General features: G+C 53.8%; 1 protein-coding gene across 1 annotated transcript in view; it reads right to left on the bottom strand.

Annotated features, from left to right (window-relative positions):
• Positions 1-2,711: 2,711 nt before the first annotated feature.
• The window catches only part of CIMIP2B (ciliary microtubule inner protein 2B), a 59,340-nt gene continuing 39,447 nt past the window's right edge, over positions 2,712-22,604 (bottom strand). The window contains exons 3-6 of the mRNA XM_075578352.1: positions 21,346-21,521; positions 18,401-18,539; positions 15,665-15,886; positions 2,712-3,257 (exon numbers count right to left, since the gene is read on the bottom strand). Of these exons, the coding sequence (XP_075434467.1) occupies positions 3,169-3,257; positions 15,665-15,886; positions 18,401-18,539; positions 21,346-21,521 (626 nt within the window). The 3' untranslated portion in view covers positions 2,712-3,168. The remainder of the gene's footprint in view (positions 3,258-15,664; positions 15,887-18,400; positions 18,540-21,345; positions 21,522-22,604) is intronic.

Below are 22,604 nucleotides of genomic sequence, written 5' to 3'. Positions count from 1 at the left end.
AGGAGGTTCGACCAACGTCTTATGGATCTTTGGGAGATGGTGGTAGATGGGAATAACAGGTTTCAGGTTGATTATAAATTCAGATTCATCTTTAGTTAACACATAAGTGGCTGTTCCCAAATCTACCAGATCTAACAATTCTTTTAAAAAATGTTCTGTGGGATCCCGCGGTAGTCCAGAGTAGGAGGACACATCACCAAGTTGGCGAAACGCCTCCTTGAGATAGTCAGTCCTACTCTGAACCACCACGGCGCCCCCTTTATCCGCATACTTGATTACCAAATTGTCATTGTCCTGTAGGGATTTAATGGCAGCACGTTCTCCTTTGTTTAAATTATCACTTCTTAGCTGAGAAAAGGAAAAGCCCTGAGCTAGTACTCTCAAGTCTCTAATAACTAGATTCTCAAAAAGTGTAAGGTATGGACCCTTTACAAAAGTTGGATAAAAAATCGACTTTTCCTTCAAAGTGGATTTCCAATCCCCCAGCGTGTATGACTCTAATACATCAATTCCATTACTCTGCAGTAAAAGATCCTCCATGTCCTTGACTGCACACTGTTCCATAAAGGAACTCAAGGAGTGAGTAGGTGGAATAAGGCTTTGAATCGTGTGTATTGATTCAGGGGAATCACCATCTAAAGTTGTCGCCGTCTGGGACCCACCACCATGCGGTGGGTGGTAAAATTTCTTTAATGCCAATTTGCGCACAAACTTGTGGACATCGACCACTGTGCCAAAGAGGTCAATGTCCATAGTTGGCGCATATTTTAATCCCTTATTAAGTAGTGAAATCTCAGACGGCGACAACTCCAACCCTGAAATATTAATCACATTATTCACATTGCTTAGTAAAAATTTCTCGTTTGTGGGAATTGAGAAAATATCAAAAAAGGAGAGAGGGGGAGATATTGTTAATACCTTAAACTGTAGAGAGTCCTTTTGGATATTTACGTTGAGAACGAGATTTCCTGAAGGCATAAATGTGGAGTGGACCATAAACCACTTTTTGAGATAATCGTATCTTTATTATCATTGTCATGACAATATGACTCTTTTTGATTAAAACCTTCCCCTAAACCTCCTGGAAACTTCCCCATGCCATTTCTGTCAACGTACCAGATTAATGGACAATACATTGAGTTATAATATGATATAAAATTGTTGTTATATATTTAGCTGCTAATCTCGGGTCACTATGGCCACTGATCAATTTACTGATGTGATGAATATTGTTATACCACAAACAATGTGTAATATGTAACCTCCTTAAGGCACCCCACAAGACGAAATGTAGAATCCAAAAAATATAGTTGTTTACATCATTCATGATCTCACTGTCATCACAAGGATGCTCATTTGTTTTTACACGAACTTATTGTTTTTATTTATGTTTGTTATGTATATATATATTTTTTAACTAATAAAATTGCATGTTTTGATTTTTGTAAAATGGCTGCCCAGTTTCGCTATACAATCTCTTTTCACATACAAATTACCTTTGAATCATTAGATCTCATAGTATTATTGTACTTTAATAAATTTATGAATATAGAACAATATATATGATTTCATGGTTTTATATACATTTTGTCAACAATTATGTTTGATAAATGTGGTATCTTCAATATCTTTTTATTTTTCTTTAACATGTATGTGATCACAGACATGGGGGACTGGCACTGTGCTTCATATTCAGCCTTCTCCTGTGACTTTCAGGATGATAGGCTGGCTGAGGTGGAGATATCTGGGCTCCCATTGTATGTGTGGTCATATTGGGTTGAATATGGCATTAAGCACACAAATTCTTTGAGTAACATACAGTTTAGATGCCATTAATAGACTCTTGCAATGTTTTCCCCACAAGCAGGCACGCAGAGCCAGGATGGGGGCGGATGCAGTTTCTCACACGTCTCTCCTCCCTGTTTGGCACTCCCCTGGAGGCGTTCCTTAGCAGTGGTGGGGAGTTGGTGTGAAGACTGGTACCTCCCCCGTTTAGAGCCGCGATGCGCATGCGCGGGTCAGTCAGTTCCCATTGGATATGACGCGATCGTGACGTCACCAAATATCGCGAGATTTGGCAGCCATTGTTATTAAAACGCTTTTTACACAGTGCAAAAACACTTCTTGATAAAGTGCTATGCACGAAACGCGTAGAAGGGCTGCATCCCTTGATTTTATGAAACTTCAATAAAGATTCTTCATTTTTTGGCCAGACCTGTTCTCCCTTTGAATCGCGGTGCGCTACACCACTTTTCTGCACTTCTGGACATCACTCTACAGCAGCACGCGATGGAGGGGAAACTCTGGTGAAAGCAGTGGTACAGTGAGTACATAGGGCCAGCCCAATGAGGCAGAGGAGGCTGTCCTAGGACTACCTACCCCTACCTTCAGGGTATCTGGTGCCCGAATTTATTGAGACTCTAATGAATGTATCTTAAAATTGTCAAATCCAGATTGCATTCCCCTCCTACCTGTGCATAAGGACACTTCAGAGCACCTTACTCTATCCTAACCTTGTAATTGTGACGCCTTTGTGTCCCGTTGGGAGACAAGTACTATATGGAATAATGCTATTGTCGTTATTAAGAGCCCTTTATATTAATCGCATTAAATAATTTATAATATAGCTCCCTCTTGTGTTGAGATTGGAGAATTGCAGCTGATCCATCATCTCCAAATAACGGAACAAGGAGACACATTGGAAAACCCGATACATTTATTGCAAAGCAAAAACCCGCCCCCTCCGCTGACGTTCTCTCTGCATTTGGGTCATTTATTTAAACCTTCAGTCCCTCATTTTATAGATCTGGCACACGATATATTTTAATTTACAATATCTTACTAAGGTCCCAGAGACGCGGCCCGTAACCCCTTCCTTTCTGGAAGAGTTTGCAAGGCCTAGCAGAGCAGTGTGTACGATGCACAGCAGTGAGGGGGTATATCAGCCCGGGGAAGCGGGTGTGGGGCGGAGAGAGACAGAATGAATCCCTTTACTGTCAGACAAACCTTTAACCCCCTCCCCCCATCCTACTACACAGACCAGTCTGGCAGGGAAGGGGTTAACACGCTGTCCGTGCTGAGAAGGCCCCCCATATGTAACGCCTGTAACTGATATTAAAGGACAGTCGGGTACAGGATCTCTGCAGCTCCGGAAGCGGCTTTGTCGTTTCAGTTCACCACCTGTTTCTGCGGCATGCTCTGCCCCAGTGCATTGTGGGTGAGGTGCCCATAGGTCTGGCCGTACAGGAACTTGTAACCTGCAGACAGGAAGTGAGGTGGAGAAGGAGGAGGACAGTTATTCTCACTGAGGATAATGTGAGAGGGGACAGGGAGGGGTTAGTGAGGAATCACTACACAATGCAACCTCTCAGATACTTCCACTCTCACACAAGACTTGGTGCGCCATGTTTATTATGCAGTGCCACTCCGCGAGGCACCTTCTGGTATCGTAACACTCATTCAAGTGAATGGACTGCAAGGGGTCTCCTAGCACAGGAAGGTCTCATGGAATAGCACCGTTTAGTAGATACGGCCGGATATATCTAAGGTGACTGGACCTCAGAGTTTAACTACAACTATATCAATCTACGTGACCACTTCAATAGCATCAAATGAGCAGGGGGGGTTTAGGCTTGGAAACACTATTCTTGTTTAGGGAAATAGAACAAAAGACAGAAATACCCAAAATACCCCAAATACCCCACGCTACATCTAATATGTCCAAAAAATACATAGTTACATAACACAATGTTGGTATTCTCACGAGTGAGGGTCATTTAATTAAACCCTTTGTCCAAAGCGTTATAAGTCTGCCGCCACGTCACGGCATCACCAGTATGCAGTCACGTCACTGCATGACCAGTGTGCAGCCACGTCACGACCAGTGTGCAGACACGTCACGACCAGTGTGCAGCCACGTCACGGCATGACCAGTGTGCAGCCACGTCACGACCAGTGTGCAGACACGTCACGACCAGTGTGCAGCCACGTCACGGCATGACCAGTGTGCAGCCACGTCACGGCATGATCAGTGTGCAGCCACGTCACGGCATGACCAGTATGCAGCCACGTCACGGCATGACCAGTATGCAGCCACATCACAGCATGACCAGTATGCAGCCACGTCAAAGCATGACCAGTATGCAGCCACGTCACGGCATGACCAGATTGCAGCCACGTCACGGCATGTCCAGTATGCAGCCACGTCACGGCATGACCAGTATGCAGCCACGTCACGGCATGACCAGTATGCAGCCACGTCACGGCATGACCAGTATGCAGCCACGTCACGGCATGACCAGTAGGCAGCCACGTCACGGCATGACCAGTATGCAGCCATGCCACGGCATGAGTAGTATGCAGCCATGTCACGGCATGACCAGTATGCAGCCACGTCACGGAATGACTAGTATGCAGCCACGGCATGACCAGTAGGCAGCCACGTCACGGCATGACCAGTATGCAGTCACGACCAGTGTGCAGCCACGTCACGACCAGTGTGCAGACACGTCACGGCATGACCAGTGTGCAGCCACGTCAAGACCAGTGTGCAACCACGTCACGACCAGTATGCAGCCACATCACAGCATGACCAGTATGCAGCCACGTCACGACATGACCAGTATGCAGCCACGTCACGGCATGACCAGTATGCAGCCACGTCACGGCATGACCAGTATGCAGCCACGTCACGACATGACCAGTATGCAGCCACGTCACGGCATGACCTGTAGACAGCCACGTCACGGCATGACCAGTATGCAGCCACGTCACGGCATGACCAGTATGCAGCCATGTCACGGCATGAGTAGTATGCAGCCACGTCACGGCATGACCAGTATGCAGTCACGGCATGACCAGTATGCAGCCACGTCACGGAATGACCAGTATGCAGCCACGTCACAACATGACCAGTATGCAGCCACGTCACGACATGACCAGTAGGCAGCCACGTCACGGCATGACCAGTATGCAGCCACGTCACGGCATGACCAGTATGCAGCCACGCCACGGCATGACCAGTGTGCAGCCACGTCACGGCATGACCAGTGTGCAGCCACGTCACGGCATGAGTAGTATGCAGCCACGTCACGGCCACGGCATGACCAGTAGGCAGCCACGTCACGGCATGACCAGTATGCAGCCACGTCACGACATGACCAGTATGCAGCCACGTCACGACATGACCAGTAGGCAGCCACGTCACGACATGACCAGTAGGCAGCCACGTCACGACATGACCAGTAGGCAGCCACGTCACGTCACGACCAGTATACAGCCACGTCACGGCATGACCAGTATGCAGCCACGTCACGGTATGACAAGTATGCAGCCACGTCACGGCATGACCAGTATGCAGCCACGTCACGGCATGACCAGTATGCAGCCACGTCACGGTATGACCAGTATGCTGCCACGTCACGGCATGACCAGTATACAGCCACGTCACGGCATGACCAGTATGCAGCCACGTCACGGCATGACCAGTATGCAGCCACGTCACGGTATGACAAGTATGCAGCCACGTCACGGCATGACCAGTATGCAGCCACGTCACGGCATGACCAGTATGCAGCCACGTCACGGTATGACAAGTATGCAGCCACGTCACTGCATGACCAGTATGCAGCCACGTCACGGTATGACAAGTATGCAGCCACGTCACGGCATGACCAGTATGCAGCCACGTCCTAAATTCTAATTTCTCTAAGGGAGAATAAGCGCAGTGGAGGAGGGGGAGCTTAAACCCTGGGAGGAGGGGGGAGGGGCAGGCGTAAACCCTGGGAGGAGGGGGGGAGGACGAGCGTAAACCCTGGGAGGAGGGGGTGGAGGGGCGAGCGTAAACCCTGGGAGGAGGGGGGAGGGGCAGGCGTAAACCCTGGGAGGAGGGGGGGAGGACGAGCGTAAACCCTGGGAGGAGGGGGGGGAGGGGCGAGCGTAAACCCTGGGAGGAAGGGGGGAGGGGCGAGCGTAAACCCTGGGAGAGGGGGGGAGGGCGAGCTTAAACCCTGGGAGGAGGGGGAGGAGGGTGAGCGTAAAACTTGGGAGGAGGGGGAGGGGCGAGCTTAAACCCTGGGAGGAGGGGGAGCTTAAACCCTGGGAGGGGGGAGGGGCAGGCGTAAACCCTGGGAGGAGGGGGGGAGGGCGAGCGTAAACCCTGGGAGGAGGGGGGGGGGAGGGGCGAGCGTAAACCCTGGGAGGAAGGGGGGAGGGGCGAGCGTAAACCCTGGGAGGAGGGGGGGAGGGGCGAGCTTAAACCCTGGGAGGAGGGGGAGGAGGGTGAGCGTAAAACTTGGGAGGAGGGGGAGGGGCGAGCTTAAACCCTGGGAGGAGGGGGGGAGGGGCGAGCTTAAATCCTGGGAGGAGGGGGGGAGGGGCGAGCTTAAACCCTGGGAGGAGGGGGGGGCGAGCGTAAACCCTGGAGGAGGAGGGGGGGGCGAGCGTAAACCCTGGGAGGAGGGGGGGGAGGGCCGAGCGTAAACCCTGGGAGGAGGGGGGGAGGGGCGAGCTTAAATCCTGGGAGGAGGGGGGGGCGAGCTTAAACCCTGGGAGGAAGGGGGAGGGGCGAGCGTAAACCCTGGGAGGAGGGGGGGAGGGGCGAGCGTAAACCCTGGAGGAGTGGGGGGGAGTGGCGAGCGTAAACCCTCTGAGGAGGGGGGGGAGGGGCGAGCGTAAACCCTGGGAGGAGGGGGGGGAGGGGCGAGCTTAAACCCTGGGAGGAGGGGGGGAGCTTAAACCCTGGGAGGAGGGGGGGAGGGGCGAGTTTAAACCCTGGGAGGGGGGGAGGGGCGAGTTTAAACCCTGGGAGGAGGGGGGGTGAGCGTAAACCCTGGGAGGAGGGGGGGGGGCGAGCTTAAACCCTGGGAGGAGGGGGGGAGGGGCGAGCGTAAACCCTGGGAGGAGGGGGGGAGGGGCGAGCTTAAACCCTGGGAGGAGGTGGGAGGGGCGAGCGTAAACCCTCGGAGGAGGGGGGGGGGGAGCTTAAACCCTTGGGAGGGTGGGGGAGGGGCGAGCGTAGCCTTGGGAGGGGGGGAGGGGCGAGCGTAACCCTGGGAGGGGGGAGGGGCGAGCGTAAACCCTGGGAGGAGGGGGGGGAGGGGGAGCTTAAACCCTGGGAGGAGGGGGGGAGGGGCGAGCGTAAACCCTGGGAGGAGGGGGGAGGGGTGGGCGTAAACCCTGGGAGGAGGGGGGAGGGGCAGGCGTAAACCCTGTGAGGAGGGGGGGAGGGGCGAGCTTAAACCCTGGGAGGAGGGGGGGGCGAGCGTAAACCCTGGGAGGAGGGGGGGGAGAGCTTAAACCCTGGGAGGAGGGGGGAGGGGTGAGCGTAAACCCTGGGAGGAGGGGGGGAGGGGTGAGCGTAAACCCTGGGAGGAGGGGGGGGAGGGGCGAGCGTAAACCCTGGGAGGAGGGGGGGGAGGGGCGAGCGTAAACCCTGGGAGGAGGGGGGAGGGGGTGAGCGTAAACCCTGGGAGGAGGGGGGGGAGGGGCGAGCGTAAACCCTGGGAGGAGGGGGGGGGCGAGCGTAAACCCTGGGAGGAGAGGGGGCGAGCGTAAACCCTGGGAGGAGGAGGGGGGGCGAGCGTAAACCCTTGGAGGAGGAGAGGGGGCGAGCGTAAACCCTGGGAGGAGGGGGGGGGAGGGGCGAGCTTAAACCCTGGGAGGAGGGGCGAGCGTAAACCCTGGGATGAGGGGGGGAGGGGGAGCTTAAACCCTGGGAGGAGGGGGGAGGGGCGAGCATAAACCCTGGGAGGGGGGGAGGGGCGAGCGTAAACCCTGGGAGGAGGGGGGGGAGGGGCGAGCGTAAACCCTGGGAGGAAGGGGGGAGGGGCGAGCGTAAACCCTGGGAGGAGGGGGGGAGGGGCGAGCTTAAACCCTGGGAGGAGGGGGAGGGGAGAGCTTAAACCCTGGGAGGAGGGGGGGGGGGAGGGACGAGCTTAAACCCTGGGAGGAGGGGGGGCGAGCGTAAACCCTGGAGGAGGAAGGGAGGGCTGAGCATAAACCCTGGGAGGAGGGGGGGGAGGGCCGAGCGTAAACCCTGGGAGGAGGGGGGGAGGGGGAGCTTAAACCCTTGGGAGGGGGGGGAGTGGCGAGCTTAAACCCTGGGAGGAGGGGGGGAGGGGCGAGCGTAAACCCTGGGAGGAGGGGGGAGGGGTGCGCGTAAACCCTGGAGGGGGGGCTAGCGTAAACCCTGGGAGGAGGGGGGGGGGAGCGAGCATAAACCCTGGGAGGAGGGGGGGAGGGGCGCGCTTATAAACCCTGGGAGGAGGGGGGGGGGGCGAGCTTAAACCCTGGGAGGAGGGGGGAGGGCAAGCATAAACCCTGGGAGGAGGGGGGGGAGGGGCGAGCGTAAACCCTGGGAGGAGGGGGGAGGGGTGAGCATAAACCCTGGGAGGAGGGGGGGGGGGAGGGGCGAGCGTAAACCCTGGGAGGAGGGGGGAGGGTAGGGTGACCACCCGTCCCCCTTTTGCCGGTACAGTCCCGGTTTTTCGGGAGCTGTACCGCTTTTCTGTGTGTACCGGAAATGTCCCGGATTTTCCTCAATGTGTCCCCATTTTTTTTTTTTTTGTCGCCGGCGGTGCGCGAGTAAGCTGCGGTGCACTTTGCGCTGTGCGCGAGTAAGCTGCGGTGCACTTTGCGCTGTGCGCGAGTAAGCTGCGGTGCACTTTGCGCTGTGCGCGAGTAAGCTGCGGTGCACTTTGCGCTGTGCGCGAGTAATTAGCTGCGGTGCACTTTGCGCTGTGCGCGAGTCTGCGGCGGCGGCGCGGAGGCGGAGACTGCAGCAGCCCGGCTGGTAAGTATTTTTTTTTTAATGCCTCCCCCCCCCCCGGCAGTTTCCTACCTTGTTGGCCAATCCCCAGCGTCCCGGCATTAAGCTCCGCCCCCCGGCATTAAGCCCCGCCCCCCGGCATCATCCTTCACCAAGGACCGGCATGCGGAATGACTGGAAGGAAGGGTGCCTGGGGGCGGGGCTTCCGCTTGCCTGCGGCAGAGCACACGTGGTGTGTGTCTCTGCCCGCGGCTCCTGGCTCCTCTGCGCGGTGTCTCCCCCCCTCTGCCCGCCCGGGGGGATAGGAGGTGGGTTTTTGGCGGTGTCTCCCCCCTCTGCCCGCCCGGGGGGATAGGAGGTGGGTTTTTGGCGGTGTCTCCCCCCTCTGCCCGCCCGGGGGGATAGGAGGTGGGTTTTTTAATCCTTTGCCTCCTGTCCTGGCAACTCCCTCCCCCCCCCCCTGTCCCCTTGGTTCGGGAGATGGGCGCGGGGCTGGCAGTGGTGGCTGCGCGGTGTTCCCCCATTCTGCCCGGGAACCCGTGGCTGCCCGCCGGGGGAGGGGGGGCGGCAGTTTACCTTTGTGTCCCGGCGCTCCTATCCCCCCCCCCCTAGGTGCGGGAGATGGGCGCGGGGGTGGGTGCAGGGGAGGCGGAGAGCCACCTGCTCGTGGCTGCCTCTGTCTGTACTCCAGTGTGTGTGTGTGTGTACCAGTGTGTGTGTACCAGTGTCTGTGTGTGTGTGTACCAGTGTACGTGTGTGTGTGTGTGTGTGTGTACCAGTGTGTGTGTGTGTGTGTGTGTACCAGTGTGTGTGTACCAGTGTGTGTGTACCAGTGTCTGTGTGTGTGTGTACCAGTGTACGTGTGTGTGTGTGTGTGTGTGTGTGTGTGTGTGTGTACCAGTGTGTGTGTGTGTGTACCAGTGTGTGTACCAGTGTGTGTGTGTGTGTGTGTGTGTGTGTGTGTGTGTACCAGTGTACCAGTGTGTGTGTACCAGTGTACCAGTGTGTGTGTACCAGTGTGTGTGTGTGTGTGTGTGTGTACCAGTGTGTGTGTGTACCAGTGTGTGTGTACCAGTGTGTGTGTGTGTACCAGTGTGTGTGGTGTACCAGTGTGTGTATGTGTACCAGTGTGTGTGTGTGTGTGTATGTGTACCAGTGTTGTGTGTGTGTGTGTGTGTGTACCAGTGTGTGTGTGTGTGTGTGTGTGTGTGTGTACCAGTGTGTGTGTGTGTGTGTACCAGTGTGTGTACCAGTGTGTGTGTACCAGTGTGTGTGTGTGTACCAGTGTGTGTGTGGGTGTGTGTGTACCAGTGTGTGTGTGTGTGTGTACCAGTGTGTGTACTAGTGTGTGTGTGTACCAGTGTGTGTGTACCAGTGTGTGTGTGTGCCAGTGTGTGTGTGTGTGTACCCGTGTCTGTCTCCCCCTCTCCCTCTCACCCTCTCCCTCTCTGTCCCTCTCCCTCTCTGTCCCTCTCCCTCTCTGTCCCTCTCTCTCTCTGTCTCTGTCTCTCTCACCCTCTGTCTCTCTCACCCTCTGTCACCTTCTCTCTCTCTCTCTGTCACCCTCTCTCTCTCTGTCACCCTCTCTCTCTCTCTGTCACCCTCTCTATCTCTGTGTCACCCTCTCTATCTCTGTGTCACCCTCTCTATCTCTCGGTGTCATCCTCTCTCTCTCTCTGTGTCATCCTCTCTCTCTCTCTGTGTCATCCTCTCTCTCTCTCTCTGTGTCACCCGCTCTCTCTCTCTGTGTCACCCTCTCTCTCTCTCTGTGTCACCCTCTCTCTCTCTCTGTGTCACCCCCTCTCTCTCTCTCTGTGTCACCCCCTCTCTCTCTCTCTGTGTCACCCTCTCTCTCTCTGTGTCACCCTCTCTCTCTCTGTGTCACCCTCTCTCTCTCTCTGTGTCACCCTCTCTCTCTCTCTCTGTGTCACCCTCTCTCTCTGTGTCACGCTCTCTCTCTCTGTCACGCTCTCTCTCTCTCTCTCTGTCACGCTCTCTCTCTCTCTCTGTCACGCTCTCTCTCTCTCTCTGTCACGCTCTCTCTCTCTCTCTGTCACGCTCTCTCTCTCTCTCTGTCACGCTCTCTCTCTCTGTCACGCTCTCTCTCTCTCTGTCACGCTCTCTCTGTCTCTGTCACGCTCTCTCTCTCTCTCTGTCACGCTCTCTCTCTCTCTGTCACGCTCTCTCTCTCTCTGTCACGCTCTCTCTCTGTCACCCTCTCTCTCTCTGTCACCCTCTCTCTCTCTCTCTGTCTCTCTCACCCTCTCTCTCTCTGTCTCTCTCACCCTCTCTCTCTCTGTCTCTCTCACCCTCTCTCTCTCTGTCTCTTTCACCCTCTCTCTCTCTGTCTCTCTCACCCTCTCTCTGTCTCTCTCACCCTCTCTCTCTCTGTCTCTCTCACCCTCTCTCTCTCTGTCTCTCTCACCCTCTCTCACCCTCTCTCTCTCTGTCTCTCTCACCCTCCCTGTCTTATTTTAACTGCCCGTATACCTACATTGAAGTAACCTACCCTTCTTTCTTCCAGATCTGACTCAAGCTTCACACGGGAGACATCGGAAGACAGGTAGGGAACACCTCCCCTCCAGTATAGTACCTTGAGGGACTACGGATCAGGTAAGATCCCAGGCGGGATTGCTGCTTTAGAAATTGTGAAGAGGGGGCGTCCTGACACTGGTTAATGGGTTCAGGAAACTAGTCATTCACATCTGGGTTTTTTTTGTTCGATTAGTGAGGTCATCCGACGCACGCGCACACACGCACGTAACAAGGACTAATGGTCGTAAGTATAAGTGTACTACAATAAATAAACTGTTATGTAAAAAAAAAGTGTCCCGGTTTTTCATTTTCAAAATCTGGTCACCCTAGGGGAGGGGCAAGCATAAACCCTGGGAGGAGGGGGGGGAGGGGCGAGCGTAAACCCTGGGAGGAGGGGGGGAGGGGTGAGCATAAACCCTGGGAGGAGGGGGGGAGGGGCGAGCGTAAACCCTGGGAGGAGGGGGGGGAGCGAGCGTAAACCCTGGGAGGAGGAGGGGGGGCGAGCGTAAACCCTGGGAGGAGGGAGGGAGGGGCGGGCGTAAACCCTGGGAGGAGGGGGGAGGGGCGGGCGTAAACCCTGGGAGGAGGGGGGAGGGGCGAGCGTAAACCCTGGGAGGAGGGGGGGGAGGGGCGAGCGTAAACCCTGGGAGGAGTGGGGGGGAGTGGCGAGCGTAAACCCTCTGAGGAGGGGGGGGAGGGGCGAGCTTAAACCCTGAGAGGAGGGGGGGAGGGGCGTAAACTCTGGGAGGAGGGGGGGGCGAGCTTAAACCCTGGGTGGAGGGCGGAGGGGCGAGCGTAAACCCTGGGAGGAGGGGGGGAGGGGCGAGCGTAAACCCTGGGAGGAGGGGGGGGGGGCGAGCTTAAACCCTGGGAGGAGGGGGGGAGGGGCGAGCGTAAACCCTGGGAGGAAGGGGGGGAGGGGCGAGCTTAAACCCTTGGGAGGGGGGGGGGGAGTGGCGAGCTTAAACCCTGGGAGGAGGGGGTGGGGCAAGCGTAAACCCTGGGAGGAGGGGGGGAGGGGCAAGCTTAAACCCTGGGAGGAGGGGGGGGGGCGAGCGTAAACCCTGGGAGGAGGGGGTGGGGCGAGCGTAAACCCTGGGAGGAGGGGGGGGGGAGGGGCGGGCGTAAACCCTGGGAGGAGGGGGAGGGGCGAGCGTAAACCCTGGGAGGAGGAGGGGGGGGCGAGCGTAAACCCTGGGAGGAGGGGGGGGCGAGCTTAAACCCTGGGAGGAGGGGGGAGGGGCAAGGATAAACCCTGGGAGGAGGGGGGGAGGGGCGAGCGTAAACCCTGGGAGGAGGGGGGAGGGGCGAGCGTAAACCCTGGGAGGAGGGGGGGGAGGGGCGAGCGTAAACCCTGAGAGGAGGGGGGGGAGGGGCGAGCGTAAACCCTGAGAGGAGGGGGGGGAGGGGCGAGCGTAAACCCTGGGAGGAGGGGGGGGAGGGGCGAGCGTAAACCCTAGGAGGAGGGGGGGAGGGGCGAGCGTAAACCCTGGGAGGAGGGGGGGGGAGGGGCAGGCGTAAACCCTGGGAGGAGGGGGGAGGGGCGAGCGTAAACCCTGGGAGGAGGGGGTGGAGGGGCGAGCTTAAACCCTGGGAGGAGGGGGGAGCTTAAAACCTGGGAGGAGGGGGGGAGGGGCGAGCTTAAACCCTGGGAGGAGGGGGGAGGGGCGAGCTTAAACCCTGGGAGGAGGGGGGGAGGGGCGAGCTTAAACCCTGGGAGGAGGGGGGGGGGGCGAGCGTAAACCCTGGGAGGAGGGGGGGGGGCGAGCGTAAACCCTGGGAGGAGGGGGGGAGGGGCGAGCGTAAACCCTGGGAGGAGGGGGGGGGCGAGCTTAAACCCTGGGAGGAGGGGGGGAGGGGCGAGCGTAAACCCTGGGAGGGGGGGGGAGGGGCGAGCGTAAACCCTGGGAGGAGGGGGGGGCGAGCATAAACCCTGGGAGGAGGGGGGGAGGGCGAGCGTAAACCCTGTGAGGAGGGGGGGAGGGGGAGCGTAAACCCTGGAGGGGAGGGGGAGCTTAAACCCTGGGAGGAGGAGGGGAGGGGGAGCTTAAACCCTTGGGAGGGGGGGAGGGGCGAGCGTAACCCTGAGAGGGGGGGGAGGGGCGAGCGTAAACCCTTGGAGGAGGGGGGGGAGGGGGAGCTTAAACCCTTGGGAGGGGGGGGAGTGGCGAGCTTAAACCCTGGGAGGAGGGGGGGAGGGGCGAGCGTAAACCCTGGGAGGAGGGGGGGAGGGGCGAGCGTAAACCCTGGGAGGAGGAGGGGAGGGGGAGCTTAAACCCTTGGGAGGAGGGGGGGGGCGAGCGTAAACCCTGGGAGGAGGGGGTGGGGTGAGCTTAAACCCTGGGAAGAGGGGGGGAGGGGTGAGCGTAAACCCTGGGAGGAGGGGGGGAGGGGTGAGCGTAAACCCTGGGAGAAGGGGGGGAGGGGTGAGCGTAAACCCTGGGAGGATGGGGGGGGCGAGCGTAAACCCTGGGAGGAGGGGGGGGGGGCGAGCGTAAACCCTGGGAGGAGGGGGGGAGGGGCGAGCGTAAACCCTGGGAGGAGGGGGGGAGGGGCGAGCGTAAACCCTGGGAGGAGGGGGGGGGGCGAGCGTAAACCCTGGGAGGAGGAGGGGGGGGCGAGCGTAAACCCTGGGAGGAGGGGGGGAGGGGCGAGCGTAAACCCTGGGAGGAGGGGGGGGAGGGGCGAGCGTAAACCCTGGGAGGAGAGGGGGAGGGGCGAGCGTAAACCCTGGGAGGAGGGGGGGAGGGGCGAGCGTAAACCCTGGGAGGAGGGGGGGGGCGAGCGTAAACCCTGGGAGGAGGGGGGGGGGGGAGGGGCGAGCGTAAACCCTGGGAGGAGGGGGGGAGGGGCGAGCTTAAACCCTGGGAGAAGGGGGGGGGGGGGCGAGCGTAAACCCTGGGAGGAAAGGGGGGGCGAGCTTAAACCCTGGGAGGAGGGGGGAGGGGCGAGCGTAAACCCTGGGAGGGGGGAGGAGGGGTGAGCTTAAATCCTGGGAGGAGGGGGGAGGGGTGAGCTTAAATCCTGGGAGGAGGGGGGGGAGGGGCGAGCGTAAACCCTGGGAGGAGGAGGGGGGGGCGAGCGTAAACCCTGGGAGGAGGGGGGGAGGGGCGAGCTTAAACCCTGGGAGGAGGGGGGGGGGGCGAGCGTAAACCCTGGGAGGAAGGGGGGGGGCGAGCTTAAACCCTGGGAGGAGGGGGGAGGGGCGAGCGTAAACCCTGGGAGGGGGGGGAGGGGCGAGCTTAAACCCTGGGAGGGGGAGGGGCGAGCGTAAACCCTGGGAGGGGGGAGAGGGTGAGCTTAAACCCTGGGAGGGGGGGGAAGGGGCGAGTGTAAACCCTGGGAGGGGGGGAGGGGCGAGCGTAAACCCTGGGAGGGGGGGGAGGGGCCACCAACCTGAAACCAGTTGAAAATCAAATTAATAAACACACAATCCCAGCAAACTCAGAACACACACACACACACACACACACACACACACACACACACACACGTGTCAAAAGGAGTGTTACTGAGCGTGGCTAACTGTATACAACAAAACACAGATAAAGCCAATGCTACATCCAATGTGACAAAGATACACAGTGAAATACTTATATATTCTCTTGAATAAGGGTCATTTAGTTAAACCCTTTGGCCAAAGCGTTGTAAGCCTGCAGCCACGTCACGGTATGACCAGCATGCAGGTCCTAATATTCACAGGTAGTGTTAGGACCTGCAGAGTGGTCATGCCGTGACGTGGCTGCATACTGGTCATGCCGTGACGTGGCGGCATACTGCTCATGCCGTGACGTGGCGGCATACTGGTCATGCCGTGACGTGGCGGCATACTGGTCATGCCTTGACGTGGCGGCATACTGGTCATGCCGTGACGTGGCGGCAGGCTAATAACGCTTTGGCCAAAGCGTTATAACTAAATGACCCTTACTCATGAGAATACCAACATTTAAGTTATGTAACGATGTATTTTTGTCACATTGGATGTAGCATTGGGTATCTTTGTCTCTTGTTGTATACATTTAGCCACGCTCAGTAACACGTCCCACTAGGGAACAATACATCCTGCTACATCTCTATTCACATTACATCACATTAGCCTTAAAGGGACTTTCCGTGTGTATATTTGCACTGAGCTGTCTGAGCAACTGAAGAGAAATTAGCAGGAGCAGACCGTTCCTCGGCCAGTGTAAGACCCTTGGTGGGGTATGTTTGGCCACCGGACTGCTAGTTATTGAGCCCTGTTGTACCCCTGCAGACAATAAGGTCACAGCAGGTGAAAACCTGACAAAAATACTCCACGGTGTAAGTAAAACCCGGGAATAACTCGGTGGTCATCGGTATGATTCACACAGAGGTCCTAACCTGGCACATATCCGGTGTATCGGGGCAGTAACCCGAGGTCATCTGGGTAGATGCGACTTTGGTCCAGCTGCAGTTTATCCTCCTCCCCGGGCTCTTGCTGGGCGCTCAGCCTTACGCTCTTCTTCAGGCTCATGTGGCCAAACTCCAGTATGGCTTGGTTGGTGGTTATGGGGTACCCAGAGCCGATGAGGAAACGGGAGCGTGGGACGTACCCCGTGTAACCTGCGGAACAGTGTGCAGGGGGTCAGGAGCTCTGCCATTACTCAGCTGTCCAAATAAAGACAGTCAAGGCTTTATATTAACCCTTTTGCTGTCCAAAGATGGAGCTAATCCTTCACGGGGGCTGCCCACCTACCTCATAATGTAAGTGCTCATTTCCGTTCTGTGCTCTGAACGCGATCTTACAGGAAGAGGAGGAACCAGACATTTTCTGGAAAACTCTTTTAAGGTAACTCAGGGGGTCCTGGAAGCCATGATGGAAGACACCAGGGGTGGGTTGGACTGCCGGGAAGGAGGGCAAGTGCCCAGTGGGTCCACGGCCGGTGCCGTCTTGGCTAGTAAACTTATCTACAGTATATAAAGCTGTAAGTCTCTCACGTGTGTCTGTTACATTGTATCAGGTGTTCGGGCTTGCTCCAGTGGACAGGCGCTGATGGGGTTTGGACAACAGTTGCATCGGCTCCCCATGCAGCCCGGTGGTCACTGCATCATCTCCCTCCTCTGGTCAGTGCTGGAAGTTAGGTCCCACTGAGAAGACCCCTTCACCGCAAGCAGGTAAGATTGTTTGGGGGGGTGTATAGTGTAAGGGAGGCTTGATGGCGGTTTTAGAGGCCCCGTGCTCTTCCCCAAAACAATGAAACTGATTGCCAGGGGAGAGAGTGGGACCTCTGTGTCTCTTACCGGAGCGGCATCTCCTCCTGCAGCATCATGTTGCCATGGCGAAGCATTGCTATGACAATGTGATGTCACCATGACAATGCGGCATCACATGGTCCTAGCTTGGAGTTCCATGGTGCAGCTCCCGGGAAATCATTTTTACAAATAAGGTATACAAAAAAAAAGGATATGTGTGACGGGCGAGGGTAACCAGGCTTCAAATAAAGGATATGTGTGACGGGCGAGGGTAACCAGGCTTCAAATAAAGGATATGTGTGACGGGCGAGGGTAACCAGGCTTCAAATAAAGGATATGTGTGACGGGCGAGGGTAACCAGGCTTCAAATAAAGGATATGTGTGACGGGCGAGGGTAACCAGGCTTCAAATAAAGGATATGTGTGACGGGCGAGGGTAGCCAGGCTTCATCATAAAGGTTACGCCCTCTGGTTGCCTTTGGGACCCGTGGTTCCCTGGCAGCTCCCCAGCACTATAAGCCAGGGGCCAGGTACAGTATCTGTACATGCAAAGTTAAAGTGACCCGGCTTTTTCACTTTCCCTTTACCCCAGGCTCATGAAACTTTCTATGTGTAAGTTTTAGGTGGGATATTTGGGTATGAATACAATTCTTTTGTTTGCATGAGTTTGGGGACCGGTGCTACCGGCGGTACCTTCATTCTACCCGACGTGCAGGCACTATTTGCCGGTACGCGAGTGGAATTACACCGGGGCTGTCCTGCGTTCCCCAGACTCTGGAGTTTCGAGTCCCGATATCTCAGTCCTATATCCAGTGCAGTCATGTGTCTCCCCAAAGTCCCCCATGTATTAAAGTATGTTTTGTGTGTTTGATACATTTCTTATAAGGCTCCATGATGTCCACCAGGGCACCTGGTTATGGTGCCAGCCAGTCTGCATAGAGTCCGGAGTTCAAAGAGGAGACGGGATGTTGAGAGGTGTCGGGGTGCTAAGTGGATGGGGCAGGGTGGAGTACTGAGTCCAGAGAACAGAGACCCCCTGCGGGGAGGATCCTCTGGCCTGCCGGACATAGCGGACACTGCCCAGTACCTGGCAATGGGTTGGCAGTAGGAAGCGGCAGAATGTCGGCGCGTTTCCTATTAGTTAACTCATATGTCCCACCCACGAGGCATCCCGAGCTGGTTTGACATGCCCCCTCCTCTGACGTCAGCCTAGAGACAAGCCCCTGTTTCTACTGGCTGGTGGGATAGGGTTCCCACGCTCTGATTGGTCGCTCCTCCTACCTCCATGCTAAGGATAGCTTAGCGGAGTGTATGTAAGGAGACGGCCGAGGCAGAGAACCGGACCATCCAGTGGCTTTTCAATGTTGCTCTGTTCGAAATAGCTGAGCAACCAGCTTCGTTTGGAAGCCTGAAATGTCTGCCTCGCAGAGACTAAGTCCCGTCTTTTGTGGCCCAGTTCTGAGAATTGAATTAGCAGTCGTGGCTGGGAACCACAAGCTGAAAAGAGGACCAGGAGAACCGGGGGTATATCCCGGTCAGGGTAAGCTCATCCAAGCGTGCGCCCTGCACTTAGGAAAGCCTAGATTTCCCCCCAGTAAGTGTGTTTTTAACTGTTCCTTGTGTATCTCTTCTGGTTGTACGTGGGTTTACCAAAATAAATGCAATTTGTTTTTACTACCTTGTTCTGCCTAATGAATGATCCCGGTAATCTATAAATGGTGTAAAAATGTGCCAGAAAAAAACAAGCAGCACAGATTTATACTTTCAAGGGTGTCTAACAAGAGTTAGGTCAACCCTGCCCCCGAACACTGTCCTACAATGCATTGCAGCCTCACCTTTGCAGTGAGGGATTCATCCCATACAAAGGTTCTGCACACAGCCTCACCTGAGATGAAGTACTTATGGGGGTTTTCATCCTCCATGTGGTAGGGGGAGATCTGTGACTGGAAGGCGGAAGGAGAGATGTAGAGAGCAGGTTCTCTAGACACGGCGAGGAGCGGAGTGCTGTACTTGGCCGTGACGAGCTGAGAATATACAGACAGAGAGAGGGAATAACCGCTGAATCTTCCACGAGAGAGAGACATTTCTACTACCCGTCACTGTGAGGACATTTTCATTACACTCTCCCTGTTACATACCCCCCATACAGCAGGTTTCAATTAGATCCCTTTTACAGTTATAGCATAAGTTAAATCTGTGGGCATGAGTGGGGTCACCATCTGAAGAGTCAGATCTGCCATGTGACTATGTGCTAAGCGTTAGCACAAAGTGCTAGTCAGCAGAGATGGGTGAAATTTCCACTGGTTCAGATTCCAACGCAGATTTACCATTTCCTTTAAGTTGCAGAATTCTGCGGATCAGCGTCAAGAAAGGCAAATTTCGTTTTTTTCTATCACAAAAATAACAGCCGACCGATATGAGTGAGATATTTTACTAGTCTCAAGTTGTGTGTGTGTGTGTGTGTGTGTATATATATATAATTGTAAGCCATGTATGACATCTGGCAACCCCTGATAAAGTCAGCTGATGCTGATGAAACGCGTTGGGTGACATCATCACTCTACTCCGAGGCGTGACCTGTATATCAAAGGGATTCTCTTCCAAACACGTTGCTGCTAGTGAGAGAGGAACGGGTTGCACCTTTATTGCTGTTTAAAACAGACACTGAAGCTGTTGGCACCGGCGTCAGAGGATTCCTGATTCCCACAGCGATGTGTATGTACAGCAGGCAGGAGGCAGCTGAGTGCTGTTATATACTGTGCGTGCGCGCGCGTGCCTGTGTGAAGGCGCGTGCACATGCCGCACACGTTTTGTGTGTATACTGTGCGTGAGTGTAATACATGACTGTATGTATGTGTATGTACAGCAGGCAGGAGGCATCTGAAGCTTTCCCCTATGCGGAGGTTCCCTCAGCTGGCCAAGGGTATTTAAAGGATATCGCTACGGATACAAAGATACCTTTATGTAAATTTAATTTTCTGTCTTCTTGTAAGTGGCCATTGTCTTCCCCTCTACTTTTTATTAATAAATGACTTTGTTTTTGGTAATGCACTAGGGATGTGCGCTGTTTTCTTACAACCCTAGTGCATTACCAAAAATAGGAATTTATTATAAGGTAATAAATGGTAATGCGCATTTACAAGAAAACAAGAGGTAAAAATCACATGAGGGTTTCTTTGCTTTGAAGAGGTACAATACCACTGCTGAGGCTTGCAATCATCTGACACTCTGTATGTAGGGAAAGTCAGTGTTTGTTGGTGTCAAATGATATATATATATATATATATATATATATATATATATTATATGTTATATATAAAATACATATCCCCTCAAACCTCCCTCACTTCCTAAAAGGATTTCCACATGAACTATATTGAGAAGACAAATCTAAGGCACCTTTTGTGGCCCAACAGGACTAGTGCCCACAACCTTTGTTATTCTGGGCAGCAGCTCTAGCAGTGTGAGCAAAACCAGCTGCTGGGTAGCAACACTGTCACAACATACTGTACTTTTGAGCTCTCCTGCTCGCAGCTGTATATGATCCAGCTATTAGCATGTCTCCCAGGTATCTCAGGTGTGCTGCTATTTGTGCACTAGGAACATTGAACTGGCAACCAGAAGTGGGAAGGGTCTGTCTTTAAAGGAAGCCAGGGGTGAGGGCTAAATGTGAGCAGTGAGAAGCTCGAAAGTATACTGTGACATGCTGCTACCCAGCAGCTGGAATATCGTACATGGCTAGAGCTGGTGCCCTGTTCAGCAGAGGTTGTGGGTTCTAGTTCTGTTGGGCCTGACACCAGTACCCCATTCTTCACAAGGTGTCTAAAAGGTCAATTCAATATAGGTTTTTTTGGAAATGCTTTTAGGAAGTGTAGGATGTGACTCATGTAAATATACTTTATATATCTCATTTGCATATCTCTCAGGTACCGCAGGTGAGCTGCTTTCTGAGCACAGGAGTCTCTCTGTTATTTGGAGGGAGATTTGAAGGAATATGTATGGAACTTGAGACTAGTAAAATAGGTAAGGGGTTAAAGGTTTTAGGGGCCAAATGTCCCGGTGGTGAAAAGGCTGTGGCTGAATGGTAGTGGCTAAACGGCCACGGCAATTGCACTATATTGAGGTGTCTGTGTTTGAGAGAGGGGGAGAGAAAGGTGTTTGTGAGAGAGAGAGACCGAGGGGGAGGCAGTGGGAGTGTGAGACATAGATAATACACTAATATTGAACATGCCGTGCTGTATAATACTGACCAATATCTATACGTTATATTGAACACACTGCGCTGTATAATGATGCTGTATCTCTATTCGCTTATATAATGATGTGGATATGCTGTATAATGACGGGATTATGTATATGATGATAATGAACACACCGCGGTTTATTCTGCGCTAAGTGAACATATATGTCACTTTGACCTTCTGGCGGTGCCGCAAAAACATTATTTTTCTAGGAGAACCTGTTACTACCAGTCTTGAACCTGTTACTACCAGTCTTGCCCCTGTTACTACCAGTCTTGCCCCTGTTACTACCAGTCTTGCCCCTGTTACTACCAGTCTTGCCCCTGTTACTACCAGTCTTGCCCCTGTTAGAGCCTTCAGAATAAACATGTAACTATTATTTTTTAGCAACATTTGGCCTGGTTTGTGCTGTAATTGTTATACTTTTGCTCTGACATGACACCTCCCCTAACTGTAAGGAGCATAAGAGAGGGGCAAAACAGCTTAATACACATTCAGTGACATGTCCAATAGGCCGCTCTTGGCAGCTATAGGGCACAATTGGTCTTGGTTCTCTGTAATGCTACGCTGTGCCTCGTTCTGTCCTCACCCGCTTCTCGTGCTTGGCGCGTGGCTGCTGCTGCTGTCCGCTCTGCAGGGTCCTGACCAAGCACTGTTCCTGTCGCATTTCCTGCAGGACTTGGTCACTCTGGAAGTCACGCAGGGCATCTTTGCTGGACTCTGTGTAGGTCTTGGCAAAGAAATTCTGAGATCTGGGGATGAAGCCTGAGGACCCCCCCAAGAGGAAGAACCAGATTAGAGACCCAACACAGACCACGCACCATGCAGCCTCCGGTGTGGAAAGCGGTGGGAGGGGATACTGGGTCTAGATACTTTATATTTTGACAATCACTATTCCAATTTAGCAACAGTTGTTAATTGATTCAATGTTCAAGATGTGTTTAATAATTTTCTAAATTCAAGTCCAACAAATGCACCCAGTACTTGATGTAGGAATGCTTCAGTGATAAACTACTGAGATTTGGGAATTAGGAGACATTACTTCAACATTTAAATCTATTTTCAAATGTAAGCAATGTTAATATTAGGGTTGTGAATGTAATGAGTCACACATCATAGTATCGAATACTACACCCCTTTGTGTAATTCCTCCTTTCTTTTTTGTCTTGCTCTAAAACTCACCAGTTCTGAAGTTTAAAACTCCATACTGACCCGACGAGAAAGATGATCTCTATTGTTTTACAGCAGCCCGTTGCTCTATAGCAGCGGCGTAGCAGACTGTAAATGTGCCATCGAGACATACAATAATTAAAAGAGTGAATGAAGCTAAATGAATGGAAAAGCTTTCAGCTCAACTAAATCAAAAATTAGATCAATTTGATAAGATCTGTGAACTATGGCCTCCGTTCTTTAGCTAGAATCCTAACCCTGGTTGGTTGCTATCCCTGATCTATTTTTACTTTTAGCCCTTATACCACCCTCCCTCCCTTTCCCACTCCTTTCCTCTCTGGCCCCATCTTTATCTATCCTTTTCTTTATCTTTTCTAAGTTATAACATAAAAAAAATAAGAATAATTTGTAATTAAAAGAATCCAAAAAGATTTATATATATATATATATATATATATATATAAATTAAATTGATATGGAACATATAGAAAATATTAAATAACATTTGTGGTGAAGATAATTGTTTTTTGCCAAGACAGATATATAAAAAATGTAAAGGTATATATTAAAAATGTAAAGGTGCATATACTGTTCTTTTATCGAAATTATACATGTAAGTAAGATGTTAATCTATTCATGTAAAATAAAAAAAAATATATTGAAAAAAAACTCCATACC

The sequence above is a fragment of the Ascaphus truei genome, chromosome 1, assembly GCF_040206685.1.
Source record: "Ascaphus truei isolate aAscTru1 chromosome 1, aAscTru1.hap1, whole genome shotgun sequence".
NCBI lineage: Eukaryota > Metazoa > Chordata > Amphibia > Anura > Ascaphidae > Ascaphus > Ascaphus truei.
Note: the sequence above shows the minus strand (reverse complement) of the source record. Positions and strands in the feature narration are given on the sequence as shown.